Consider the following 13,307-nt stretch of genomic DNA (forward strand, 5'->3'; position numbering starts at 1 on the left):
TTGTTAAATATTCTAGTATTTTAACACACAGCTCACTGAGAGTGGTAAACCTCTCATGGCCGGCACATTCCACGCTCCTCAAATGTGCTTGGTAATTTTAAAGGTGAGGAAAATGTATTACACTTCGAGAAGCCCTGCTTTGCTCAGATGAAAACAATGAAACCATGGGATGATCAGACCAACAATGCCTATGATACCACTCTCCAGGACTGAAGGGAGAAGAGAGATGAGAGAGCAAATTTTAATGGAATGCAGCACACTACAGCAATGCAAGGAATTCCCCGCCCAGCTCCTCATGAGTGCAGTTGCAGGTGACATCCCGGTGCTGCTCAGTGAAGTTACAGGAAGCAGAGGCGTGTTCACTATGGCGGAGGAGCGTGACTCAAGCCCAGAGCCTTCCTCAAGGCTTCCTTGAACTCTGTGTTCCTCAGGCAGTAGATCAGGGGGTTCAAGATGGGCGTGAGGACGGTGTATAAGACAGAGATGAGTTTGTTGGAGCTGCGTGTGTCAATGGCCTGGGGACGCACATACATGAAAAGCAGAACGGCCAGGGTGATGTGTCCATAGGACAGGATGGTGGCCACGAGCGGGAACACCAGGATCATGAAGGCCAGGATGAAGTCCACCAGCTCAGCCGTGGAGAAGTCCGTGCAGGCCAGCTTGAGGATGGGTGAAATGTCACAGAAGAAGTGGTTCAGGACGTTGGAGCCACAGAACGTGGCACTGGAGATGAAGTAGACCTTGATCACAGAGATGGTAAAGCCGCTGGCAAAGGACAGGACCACCAGCTGGACACAGAGCCCCGTGGTCATGATGACCTGGTAGCGCAGGGGGTGGCAGATGGCCACGTAGCGGTCGTAGGCCATGGAGGCCAGGAGCACGCACTCGGTGCACACCAGGGAGCTGAAGAAGTAGAGCTGGGTCATGCACCCGACAAAAGTAATGTGTTTGCGCTGCAGGAGGAAGCCGTCCAGCATCTTGGGGATGATGTCACACACGTACCAGATCTCGATGGTGGACATGATGCTCAGGAAGTAGTACATGGGCCTGTGGAGGGAGGTGCTGCTCCAGACAGTGAGGATGATGGCCAGGTTCTCCACCAGCACAGAGAGGTAGATGAGCAGGACGAGCAGGAAGAGCAGGAGCTGCAGCCTGGGGGCTGTGGGGAAGCCCAGCAGGATGAAGGTGCTGACCCTGGTGATGTTCTCCCCCCTCATCCTTCTGTGCCTGCAAAAGACCAACAAGAAAGTGGAAAGGCCAGAGGACAGCTGAGGGGAGAAGGTGGAGTTAGCTTGGCTCACAGATGCCACACCTGGCTCTCTCCAAGACCAGAGGAACAGACCTCCTCCAAATCGATTGCCCACCCCAGGTACGCCACGGTAAGCATAGCTGTGTGGCTCACATCCACTGTAACCTCCAGGATGCTCTGGTTCTTCGTTCCCTGCTCCTCCTAGCTCAGGGTGCCCGGGGTGTTTTCCTTTTGTCTGACCATTCTTTCTACCTTGGTGGATGGTAGGCGTTTGCTTGGCTTCGGCGTGGTTTAGATGGGAGGCACCCAGGAAGGTGGACTGGGTCCGCCCAGCCTGGCCCCACAGCAGCCTTCCCCAGGGCTGAGTGTTTAGAAGCAGCAGAGGAGCAGCCACGCCTCTGTCTCTCCAAGTCAGAGGGGAAATCAGTGAACAGGAGGGATCAGCACAATTCTAGATGCCAGAAGCCTGTTGCTGACAGTTTTCAGGGGCAGCCGCGTGGAGATCTAGAACATTCTCCAGGGTCTGTAGCTGGATGAGAATCCATCCTCCCCACCCAGGGCAAGAGCAATGGGGTGGGGAAGGGCTGAAGATGGGAGCCAGGGCTATTCACAGCCCATTTCATGAGCCGTCCAGCACCTGCCCCTCGGGGAGATCTCCAGAACCAGACCCAAGGGGACCTGGTTCTCACCAGGTCCCAATAACTGAACAGAAGTGCTCACCTTCCTGCAGCCCAGGGAGATGCGGTCACCACCATTTTCATAGGCTAAGACAAAGGCTGCGACTCACCTGAGACCGTGGCTGTCACTGGACACAAGCCCAGGTCCTCCAATGTGGAGCCCGGTGAGCACTTTGTGTGTGACTTCAGCAGCCAAGCACTGCCTGGAGATGCAGAATCAATCAGACGGAAGATCACACTGTTGGTGCCTTCCAGAAATTCTCTAGCAGGCCAGAAAACCTGGGCCTCAGAGCTCATATTCAGAAATGCAGGCAGAGATCCTGAGAAAGAAATTCATGGTGGGTGGGCGTCCATGCTGACCCCAGAGCTACTGGCTCTGTGCCCTAACACAATGCACACAATGACAGCGGCCATGGAAATAACACAATGCACACGGGTACAGTGGCCACAGAAAGAACACAATGCACAGTTACAATGGCCACAGAAAGAATACAATGCACAAACAATTACAGTGGCCATGGAAACAACACAATGCACATGGTTACAATGGCCACAGAAAGAACACAATGCATACAGTTACAGTGGCCACAGAAAGAACAAAATGCACATGGTTACAGTGGCCACAGAAAGAACACAATGCACACAGTTACAGTGGCCACAGAAAGAACACAATGCACACAGTTACAGAGGCCATAGAAATAACACAAATGCACAAACGGTTACAGTGGCCACAGAAAACTTGGAGAAATCATCTTTCATAGCACAACACTCAACTTATCTCTCAAGTACAAACGGAATATTTCTAACATAGTAAGTGCAGAAAACTGTCATCATTGAGGGCACTCGGAATGGATGTTCACAGCCCGTGTCCCCACGTTCCCTGGCTACTATCTGGAACCCTCTTGAGTGACACTGAAGAACAATGTATTCGGCTGCCGTCTCCAAACCCACCTTGAAATTTAGCTCTGCCGAACGCAAGCCATTCTTGTAATCATCTAGAAGCAGAAGCAGATGCAGATGACCAAGACAATGCAGGACAGAGAAGAGAAGCAGGACTGGAGAAAATACAATGAACATGAAAGGTGGGTCACTCCTGCAGTCCCGCTGCAGAGGGGGCCAGGACTGTGTTGATGCATGGGGGGAGAGGCACAGGGCTGGGGAGGGCACGGGGCTGGGGAGGGCACGGGGCTGGGGAGGGCACGGGGCTGGGGAGGGCACGGGGCTGGGGAGGGCACGGGGCTGGGGAGGGCACGGGGCTGGGGAGGGCACGGGGCTGGGGAGGGGCCGCTGCACTTGGGCACTGCTGGCCCCAGTAAGGGCAGCATGTCGGCGGCCAGCAGCCATCAGAATTCAACCGCAGGGAGCCAGGTACACAGTACTCTTGGGAGACACGAAAACGTGGATGGAATTTGGAACGCTGACACAATCTCCCCTCTGTGACACGTGGAATGGATAACGGGATCGTAGCGGAGGTTTCTCAGACCTCAGTTCTGCAGCATTCCCAGTGGCAGTGGGAGGGTCGGCGAGCAGGAATTCCAAGTTTTACCAAGAGCAAGTGGGACTCTGTGCGGCTGCTCCTTGTGTGGGGGAAGGTCCGTTCCCAGGAGCAGACTGCAGCCACGATGAGCTGGGGGCCTGGGAGCCAGAGCTGGGGGGCCGGGGTTCCCCCAGAGTGGCTTGCAGAAGGGAGGGGACCTGGGGTTGCAGACCAGCTGGGCTGGCTGGAGCTCTGTCTGGTCCTGTGCATCCTGGCACTGCCAGGAGCCCAACCTGGACAGAGCAGGACAGGCCAGGATGGGCTAGGATGGGCCAGGATGGGCCAGAACGGGTCAGGATGGGTCAGGATGGGTCAGGATGGGCCAGGACAGGTCAGGACAGGACAGGGCAGGCCAGGATGGGCCAGGACAGGTCAGGACAGGACAGGGCAGGCCAGGATGGGCCAGGACAGGTCAGGACAGGACAGGGCAGGCCAGGATAGGCCAGGATGGGTCAGGATGAGCCAGGATGGGCCAGGATGAGTCAGGACAGGTCAGGACAGGACAGAGCAGGCAAAGACGAGCCAGGCCAGGATGGGTAAGGACAGATCTGGATGGGCCAGGATAGGCCAGGATGTGTCCGGACAGGCCAGGATGGGTCAGGATGGGGCAGGACTGGCCAGGACGGGGCAGGATGGGCCAGGACTGGCATGTCTGGCTCCCAGCTGGCCCTCTCCCTCAGCCCAAATCTGGAACAGTGTTTACAGGACACTGCTCTCTGGGCTTCATGGGTCCTCAAGCTCCCAATTGCAAGGAAGGGGAGGGTCACCGTGGACACCTACCTTGGAGAGCGGGGGGAGGGGCTGGCTCAGTGGCCGTCCTCGCCCTGGCGCCGTCCTCACCCTGGTGCAGCCGTCTGGCGCCCCTGGCCAGACTCAGACACAGCCTGGCCAGTCCTGAGAGCTGCGGGCCCCGACCGGAGTGACAACCAGTTTAAAGAAGGCATTGGGGAAGAAGGGCCCTTGGTGTTCCTCTCCCCAAGCCTGGACAACAGACTCCAGGGTCCAATTACCTGCTGTGAGCCGAACTGTCCCAAACTACCAATTATCTCAGGTCTCCTGTGCCGGATGGTGTCTGGTTGAGGGGCAGGTGGCACAGGCGGGCAGGAAGCAGCCTGCTGCACCTCTCTGCTGCCCAACCCCCCCAACCCCTGCCCCACGCTCAGGCCCATGGCTGCAGCCTCTCATACTGTCCATTCAGTCTCTGGCTGCACAGCCCCGTACCAACCCCATCTTCTGTCTCCAGGGCAGAGAGGGCTGTGGCTCTCAGAGTTCACAGAATCTTCCAGATCCAATGACCAGGTCTGGCCCAGGGAGGCAGGCCCAGGAGGTCCACTGCTCAGGCCAGAGCACATAGGTGCTGTCACTCAGAAGAGAGCAGAGAAGGTGGAGCTTCTGGGCAGGATGCCACTGTGTTCCCGCAGAGAAGCCCAGCAGCAGGATCTCAGGTGAAGAGGCCACCTGCAGACGGCTCCCAGAAAGAAAGATGCGCGCGCCGCAGAGAAGCGCTGTGCCCAGACAGGGAGGGGAGTGAGGCGTGCTGAGGAGTCACAGTCCTGGAGCTGCGTGTTCCAGTTGCCGCGGAGAAGCGCTGTGCCTAGACAGGGAGGGCAGTGGGGCGTGCTGAGGAGTGACAGTCCTGGAGCTGCGTGCTCCAGCCACTGCGGAGAAGCGCTGTGCCCAGACAGGGAGGGCAGTGGGGCGTGCTGAGGAGTGACAGTCCTGGAGCTGCGTGCTCCGGCCACTGCGGAGAAGCGCTGTGCCCAGACAGGGAGGGCAGTGGGGCGTGCTGAGGAGTGACAGTCCTGGAGCTGCGTGCTCCAGCCACTGCGGAGAAGCGCTGTGCCCAGACAGGGAGGGCAGTGGGGCGTGCTGAGGAGTGACAGTCCTGGAGCTGCGTGCTCCGGCCTCCCACGGTCGCCCCCCTCGCTGCACCTGCCGCATGGGCAAGTCCTGTGTCTGGGTTTCTGATGGGACTTGGTATAACAGGAATCAGTCTTGATCCGCACTGATTATCAGCTATCCGCTTGTGCCTCCTGGTGCTGCCAGACAGTAGCTGTTTACCAGTGTAAGCAAGAGACAGAACCACTCTGTCACTTCCCAACACAGAGCAACTCAGATCAGACTGAGGCGTGGGCATAACTGAACCAACAAATGGACAAAGGAAGAAGTATTTATTTATAGACCTGTTAATTTCTGATATATACTATTTCCATCCTTGGTTGTGAGTGATTTCCATCCTACCCCGCCCTTTTCATTAGGCTTGTGAAAGACTTTCAATTTTGTTGGCACTCCAGAAGAATCAGCTTTGTGTAGTGGGTTTTAGAGAGTTCCTACTCTCTTCTCCATTATTTCCTTCTGTTTATTTTACATTTAATTTGTGTTTCCCTTTGCCCTCAGATTTTACAGTAAAAGTGTAAAATTAGTTTTTCCCATTTGTGTGTGTGCATGTGTGTGCGCACACATGTGCGCACGCATGCGCGTGCACACACACGCGTGCGCGCGCGTGCACACACACACACACACCAATCTTGGGACTTGAACTCAGGGCCTGAGTGCAGGCCTTGAACTTTTGTTCAAGCTCTACCACTTGAACCACAGCTCCACTTCCAGTTTTTTTGGTTGTTAATTGGAAATAAGAGTTTCATGACTTTCCTGCCTGAGCTATATTTGAACCATGACCCTCAATCTCAGCCTCCTGAGTAGCTTAGATTACAGGAGTGAGCCACTAGTACCCAGCAACATCTTCTTTTTTAAAAGTTAAGGTTATCATACTAAAACACTGCTTTAACTGCATCCCTTAACATGTTGATTTAATTTCATTGAATCAAATCACTTCTTATATCCCTTGTAATTTCCTTTCTTGGCAACTAAGTTATTTATAATGAAGCTGCAATGTGGATTTCCTACATTTTTATCTGTTGCTGATTTCCGATTTATTTCTATAGCAGCCAGAATAGATACTTTGAATGACTGAAGCCCTTGGAAATTTATTAGTGCTTGTTCTGCAGTTTAGCCTACCATGGCTCCTGGATAGCGTTTCCTGTGGGATTCAAAAGAGCGTTTACTCTGCATTTTGGTTCAGGTTCTAGGACAAGTTGGAAGACAGTATGGTTTACTCATTCTACCTCAGTATTAGTCTGGGTCCCGTGGCCGTACCAAAGGACCTGAAGCTAGGTACGGGGTGAAGACAGTCAGCTTATTTAGTTTTGGGCGCCACAAGTCCATGTGTGTCAGGCACCTTCTCCACACAGACACGCTAAGGACCGAGCCATTTCCTAACCGTGCTCAACTGGCGTGTGCCGCCCATTTACATGTAGTGTAACTAACAGTGTGATGCACTCTGTCTCGGGCCGTGTCACTGGCTTTTATGTCCTTTTGTCCATCCATTTTCCCTCGCTGACCTCTTGTATGTGAATAGAGACATTCCACTGTACCCCGCGTGTCTCCTTTGTTTCTTTTCCTTTTCTTCATGGTTACCCTGGTGATTAAAGTGAGCATTTTAAAAGGAAACAATCCAGTTTGGGTTAAAAACCAATGTATTGGTATATGGAAACCTTATTCCGACACAAACCTCTCCCCTCATCCCTCTCTGTGCATTCATAGAAAGTTTATGTGTGAAAGCCAACCCGCAGTTTTATAATGCGTGTGTATGCCGCGCCTTTTCACTTTGGAGCGGAAGCGTTACCAAGAATGCGTTCACGCCGCCACGTTTAGCTCTGTGGCTCTCCACGCATTCTGTCTCTGTTTCTCGATGTGGGCCTTTGCTCCCCACTCCTCCTCGTGCTGTCGAAGAGACTCACCTTAGCATTCCCCACAGGCTAGTGACACACTTCCTTCTGTCAGAATTCCTGGGGAGCCTCCGTTTGGTTTTCATCTTCAGAGGACAGATTTCTGTGCATTGGTTTCTTGACCGCACGGCCTTTTTCTCTCCACCGTTGGAATGTGTCCTCTGTTCTCTCTGGCCTGGGTGGCAGGGGCGGAGCTGGTCACTGTCTGCACAAGGACCCAGGTGACCGGCTGTCCTCATCCGCTCCCTTCTGTTGTCCTGGGATTGTGGACGTGGAACAGCGGTGAGCTCAGGTGTCCATCTCTGGATTGTCTGCACTTGGAATTCTCTAAACTTCCCAGATGCGTAGATTAGGTATTTTCTTCCAACTGGGCACGTATTGTGTTCTTTCCTGCAGGGCTCTTCTTATGTGTCGGGTGTTGTCAAGTGTGAGGTCTCACAGGTCTCTGAAGCTCTGGTCATCTTCTGTCATCCTCTTGTCTTCCCCTCATCTTACTATAGCCTCTCGTGACTACTCACCAAGTCTGTGAGCCTTTCTTCTGCAGTACAGAGCCGCCAATGAGTTTCTATGGGGTCACCTCATTTTCACACCTTCTTTGAATCTCCTAAGCATTGTTTACTTTCGTTTTAAAGACTGTGCTTGCTTGTCATAGCAGATGCAGGTGCTTGTCTGGGCCCCATTAAAGGCAGTTTTAAGTGACTGCTGTATTTATCTGTGTGACATACTAACTGATTTCTCGGTGAGTCTCATAGCTTTCACTGATAAGTTGGCATTTGAGATAATCCCACAGCAGAGGTCAGTAACTATGGAATTTACATAGACCAAAAAGTTTCTGCACAGCAAAGAAGCAAGCAGGAGTACGGATGGAAAGCCTTAAAATACGAGAAAGTACCGGGAAGCCACACATCTGACATGGACTTAGAAAACTTCAGTCATCCAGGCAATCACTAAGAACTTCATTCTAAAAGCATAATAAAGAAAGGACAGCCAAAGGGTACACTAGAAAGTATCTAGTAACCTGTAAGAAGTCAGAAACGAAGGAACGGATGAACCAAAGATGTAAGACATAGAAAAACAATAGAAAAAGAGCAAACATAAACTGTGCTTTTGTTAATTACACTAAATGTAAATGGACAAGATTAGCAGAATGGATTTCTAAGAAACAGGATCCATTGGATGTGCGGCCTTCATAAAAAATGCTAACACCCCAGTCAACAGGTGAATGATTTGCTACACTAAGTGGTGCTGTTTCCACCCTCAACTAGAAGCCTGGAAGCAATGAGGACACCTAACCCCAGCCGGGAGTTCTGAAATGGCACACCACAAGAAACCTTTCTCCTTCTAAGCTGATTGGGGTATTTGTGACAGTAGAGAAAGCTGGCTATACATCCCAGTAATGCTCCTGCAACAGTGGGCAGACACAGGTCAACAGAAGTGGCTGGCATGTAAGTGCCCTGGGGCTGAGCCGAGCTCTGGAGCCGAGCTGAGTGCTGGAGCTCACTGGGGCTGGTCAGATGGCTGTGGCAGGAATATGCCTTTTCCAGGGACCCTCAGACCACAGTGACTGTGTGCTAGAGATGGTGTGAATTGCTGATTGTGCTACAGATGGTGTGTGTTACTGACTCTGTGTAGGGATGGTGTGTGTTGCTGACTGTGTGTAGGAATGGTGTGTGTCGCTGATTGTGTGCTAGGGATGGTGTGTGTTGTTGACTGTGTGCTAGGGATAGTGTGTGTTGTTGACTGTGTGTAGGGATGGTGTGTGTTGCTGACTCTGTGTAGGGATGGTGTGTGTTGTTGACTGTGTGCTAGGGATAGTGTGTGTTGTTGACTGTGTGTAGGGATGGTGTGTGTTGCTGACTCTGTGTAGGGATGGTGTGTGTTGTTGACTGTGTGCTAGGGATAGTGTGTGTTGTTGACTGTGTGTAGGGATGGTGTGTGTTGCTGACTCTATGTAGGGATGGTGTGTGTTGCTGACTGTGTGTAGGGATGGTGTGTGTTGCTGACTGTGTGTAGGGATGGTGTGTGTTGCTGACTGTGTGTAGGGATGGTGTGTGTTGCTGACTGTGTGTAGGGATGGTGTGTGTTGCTGACTGTGTGTAGGGATGGTGTGTGTTGCTGACTGTGTGTAGGGATGGTGTGTGTTGCTGACTGTGCTAGGGATGGTGTGTGTTGCTGACTGTGTGTAGGGATGGTGTGTGTTGCTGACTGTGTGTAGGGATGGTGTGTGTTGCTGACTGTGTGTAGGGATGGTGTGTGTTGCTGACTGTGTGTAGGGATGGTGTGTGTTGCTGACTCTGTGTAGGGATAGTGTGTGTTGCTGACTGTGTGCTAGAGATGGTGTGTGTTGCTGACTCTCTGTAGGGATGGTTTGTGTTGCTGACTTTTGCTAGGGATGGTGTGTGTTGCTGACTCTGTGTAGGGATGGTGTGTTTTGCTGACTCTGTGTAGGGATGGTGTGTGTTGCTGACTCTGTGTAGGGATGGTGTGTGTTGCTGACTCTGTGTAGGGATGGTGTGTGTTACTGACTGTGTGTAGGGATGGTGTGTGTTGCTGACTCTGTGTAGGGATGGTGTGTGTTGCTGACTGTGTGTAGGGATGGTGTGTGTTGCTGACTGTGTGTAGGGATGGTGTGTTTTGCTGACTGTGTGCTAGGGATGGTGTGTGTTGCTGACTGTGTGTAGGGATGGTGTGTATTGCAGACTGTGTGTAGGGATGGTGTGTTTTGCTGACTGTGTGCTAGGGATGGTGTGTGTTGCTGACTCTGTGTAGGGGTGGTGTGTGTTGCTGACTCTGTGTAGGGATGGTGTGTGTTGCTGACTCTGTGTAGGGATGGTGTGTGTTGCTGACTGTGTAGGGATGGTGTGTGTTGCTGACTCTGTGTAGGGATGGTGTGTGTTGCTGACTCTGTTCTAGGGTGGTGTGTGTTGCTGACTGTGTGCAGGGATGGTGTGTGTTGCTGACTGTGTGTAGGGATGGTGTGTGTTACTGACTCTGTGTAGGGATTGTGTGTGTTGCTGATTCTGTGTAAGGATGGTGTGTGTTGCTGACTCTGTGTGGGGATGGTGTGTGTTGCTGACTGTGTGCTAGGGATGGTGTGTGTTGCTGACTGTGTGTAGGGATGGTGTGTATTGCTGACTGTGTAGGGATGGTGTGTGTTGCTGACTGTGCTAAGGATGGTGTGTGTTGCTGACTCTGTGTAGGGATGGTGTGCATTGCTGACTGAGTGTAGGGATGTTGTGTGTTGCTGACTGTGTTCTAGGGATGGTGTGTGTTGCTGACTGTGTGCTAGGGATGGTGTGTGTTGCTGACTGTGTGCTAGGGATGGTGTGTTTTGCTGACTGTGTGCTAGGGATGGTGTGTGTTGCTGACTCTGTGTAGGGATGGTGTGTGTTGCTGACTGTGTGTAGGGATGGTGTGTGTTGCTGACTGTGTGTAGGGATGGTGTGTGTTGCTGACTCTGTGTAGGGATGGTGTGTGTTGCTGACTGTGTGCTAGGGATGGTGTGTGTTGCTGACTGTGTGCTAGGGATGGTGTGTTTTGCTGACTGTGTGCTAGGGATGGTGTGTGTTGCTGACTGTGTGTAGGTATGGTGTGTGTTGCTGACTGTGTGTAGGGATGGTGTGTGTTGCTGACTCTGTGTAGGGATGGTGTGTGTTGCTGACTCTGTGTAGGGATGGTGTGTGTTGCTGACTCTATGTAGGGATGGTGTGTGTTGCTGACTCTGTGTAGGGATGGTGTGTGTTGCTGACTGTGTGTAGGGATGGTGTGTGTTGCTGACTGTGTGTAGGGATGGTGTGTTTTGCTGACTGTGTGCTAGGGATGGTGTGTGTTGCTTACTGTGTGTAGGGATGGTGTGTGTTGCTGACTGTGTGTAGGGATGGTGTGTGTTGCTGACTGTGTGCTAGGGATGGTGTGTGTTGATGACTGTGTGCTAGGGATGGTGTGTGTTGCTGACTGTGTGTAGGGATGGTGTGTGTTGCTGACTGTGTGTAGGGATGGTGTGTGTTGCTGACTCTGTGTAGGGATGGTGTGTGTTGCTGACTCTGTGTAAGGATGCTGTGTGTTGCTGACTGTGTTCTGGGGATGGTGTGTGTTGCTGACTGTGTGCTAGAGATGGTGTGTGTTGCTTACTGTGTGCTAGGGATGGTGCGCATTGCTGACTCTGTGTAGGGATGGTGTGTGTTGCTGACTGTGTGTAGGTATGGTGTGTATTGCTGACTGTGTGTAGGGATGGTGTGCATTGCTGACTGTGTGAAGGGATGTTGTGTGTTGCTGTGGTAGGGATGGTGTGTATTGCTGACTCTGTGTAGGGATGGTGTGTGTTGCTGACTGTGTTCTAGGTATGGTGTGTGTTGCTGACTCTGTGTAGGGATGGTGTGTGTTGCTGACTCTGTGTAGGGATGGTGTGTGTTGCTGACTGTGTGTAGGGATGGTGTGTTTTGCTGATTGTGTGTAGGGCTGGTGTTTGTTGCTGTGCTAGGGATAGTGTGTGTTGCTGACTCTGTGCTAGAGATGGTCTGTGTTGCTGACTCTGTGCTAGGGATGGTATGTGTTGCTGACTGTGTGCTAGGGATGGTGTGTGTTGCTATTTGTACAGAGTAGTGCGTTTTCTTCTGACATACTCATGCACCCATGTAATGTATAACATTTTCACCCACTCTCATCTCCTTTCCCCTCTCCATTTCCCCCTTTTATATCCCTGGTCATCTTTTTCTTTCATGTCTTTCCTCTTACTGAGCTCACATGGGAGAAAGTACATGTATTGGTATTTGTGAGTCTGACTTATTTTGCTTAGCATGATGATTTTGGTTCCATGCATGTCCCTGAATTAGACACAATTTGCTCTTCTTTGTAGTGGAGTAGCACTCCATTATACAAATATACCACATTTTCTTTATCCACTCCTCCGATGATGAACACTTAAGCTGGTCCTCTGACTGACAGTTGTGAATAGTTGTAACACGGTGTGCAGGAATGTTGACTCCGCTCTCTTACATCAGGCAAATATCCAAGCGTGCAGAGCTGGGTCATACAGTCATCCAATTTGGTGACACTTGCAGCCCCTGCACACTGCTTCCACGGTAGCTGAACCCGCAGGCCTCTGCAGTGAGGTTCCCTGTGTCCTCATCAACATCTGTTGGTTTTTGTTTGTTTGTTTTTCTGGAAAGGAATTGGATATCCTTGCCCTCCTGGTGGTGTCATCCTAACCCCCCCCACACCAGTACAGTGTGAGGACCCCTCCCCCCTTACACCACTGCATGGTGAGGACCCCTCCCCCTACACCACTGCATGGTGAAGACCCTTCCCCCTGCACAACTGCATGTGAGGACGCCTCCCCCCTACACCACTGCATATGAGGACCGGGGGGGGGGGGGTAGTGGGGGGGAGGAGCAGCTCAAGAAGCAATGCCATTCTTGCTGGCCTGGCCATGTGTCAGTCAGTGTGGCAGCCTTTGGTTGGTTTCTGGAATATTCTGAAGGTACTGACTGATCGTTTTGCCAGCACAGCCTCCCTTTGGAAGATCACACCTGCAGAAACACTCACCTCTGCCTGCTTGTTGCTCACGGTGGTACCTCTTGTATATTTATTTTATCTCCTCAAAGTGATGCTTTTAGTCCTCCAGCTTCTGAAATTTGTTCAGTTTTTAGGAAAACTCTCCAAGCTCAGAAAAGATATTCATGTATAGTATCTTCCACTAGTTTTGTACTGTTCTTATGTTTTGATTTTAATAAATCTGTAATTACTTTTCCAGTTACATAAGACATGGTTCTAACTTCTCCCCAAAGATGTAAAAGGCCATTGTCCCAGACTCCATTGGCTGAAATCACTGTATTTTCCCAGGTCTGTTTGGGGCTCTACAGTTTACCCCACTGATCTTGTTCAGCTTCAACACATTTATCTGAATTATTTGAGATATTTCAGCTGAAAATGGAAACTTTACTAAAAGTAGCCTAAACAATAGCGTGTTTATTGTCATGCATAAAAAAAGCCTAGGATTGAAGCTGTTCTGGTGGGCGGGAACGCTGGGGGATGTGGCTTTGCCCAGCTCCCGCTTG

At 51.6% G+C, this 13,307-nt stretch overlaps 1 protein-coding gene across 1 annotated transcript; it reads right to left on the bottom strand.

Annotated features, from left to right (window-relative positions):
• Positions 1 to 362: 362 nt before the first annotated feature.
• Positions 363 to 1,217, bottom strand: LOC122115675 (olfactory receptor 6B3-like). Its single transcript, XM_042689078.1, has one exon. The coding sequence runs from the start codon at positions 1,215 to 1,217 to the stop codon at positions 363 to 365; it is 855 nt and encodes a 284-aa protein (XP_042545012.1).
• Positions 1,218 to 13,307: the final 12,090 nt, after the last annotated feature.

This window comes from Dipodomys spectabilis, unplaced genomic scaffold (assembly GCF_019054845.1).
Source record: "Dipodomys spectabilis isolate Male_0828 unplaced genomic scaffold, ASM1905484v1 ptg000124l, whole genome shotgun sequence".
NCBI classification, from domain to species: Eukaryota; Metazoa; Chordata; class Mammalia; order Rodentia; family Heteromyidae; genus Dipodomys; species Dipodomys spectabilis.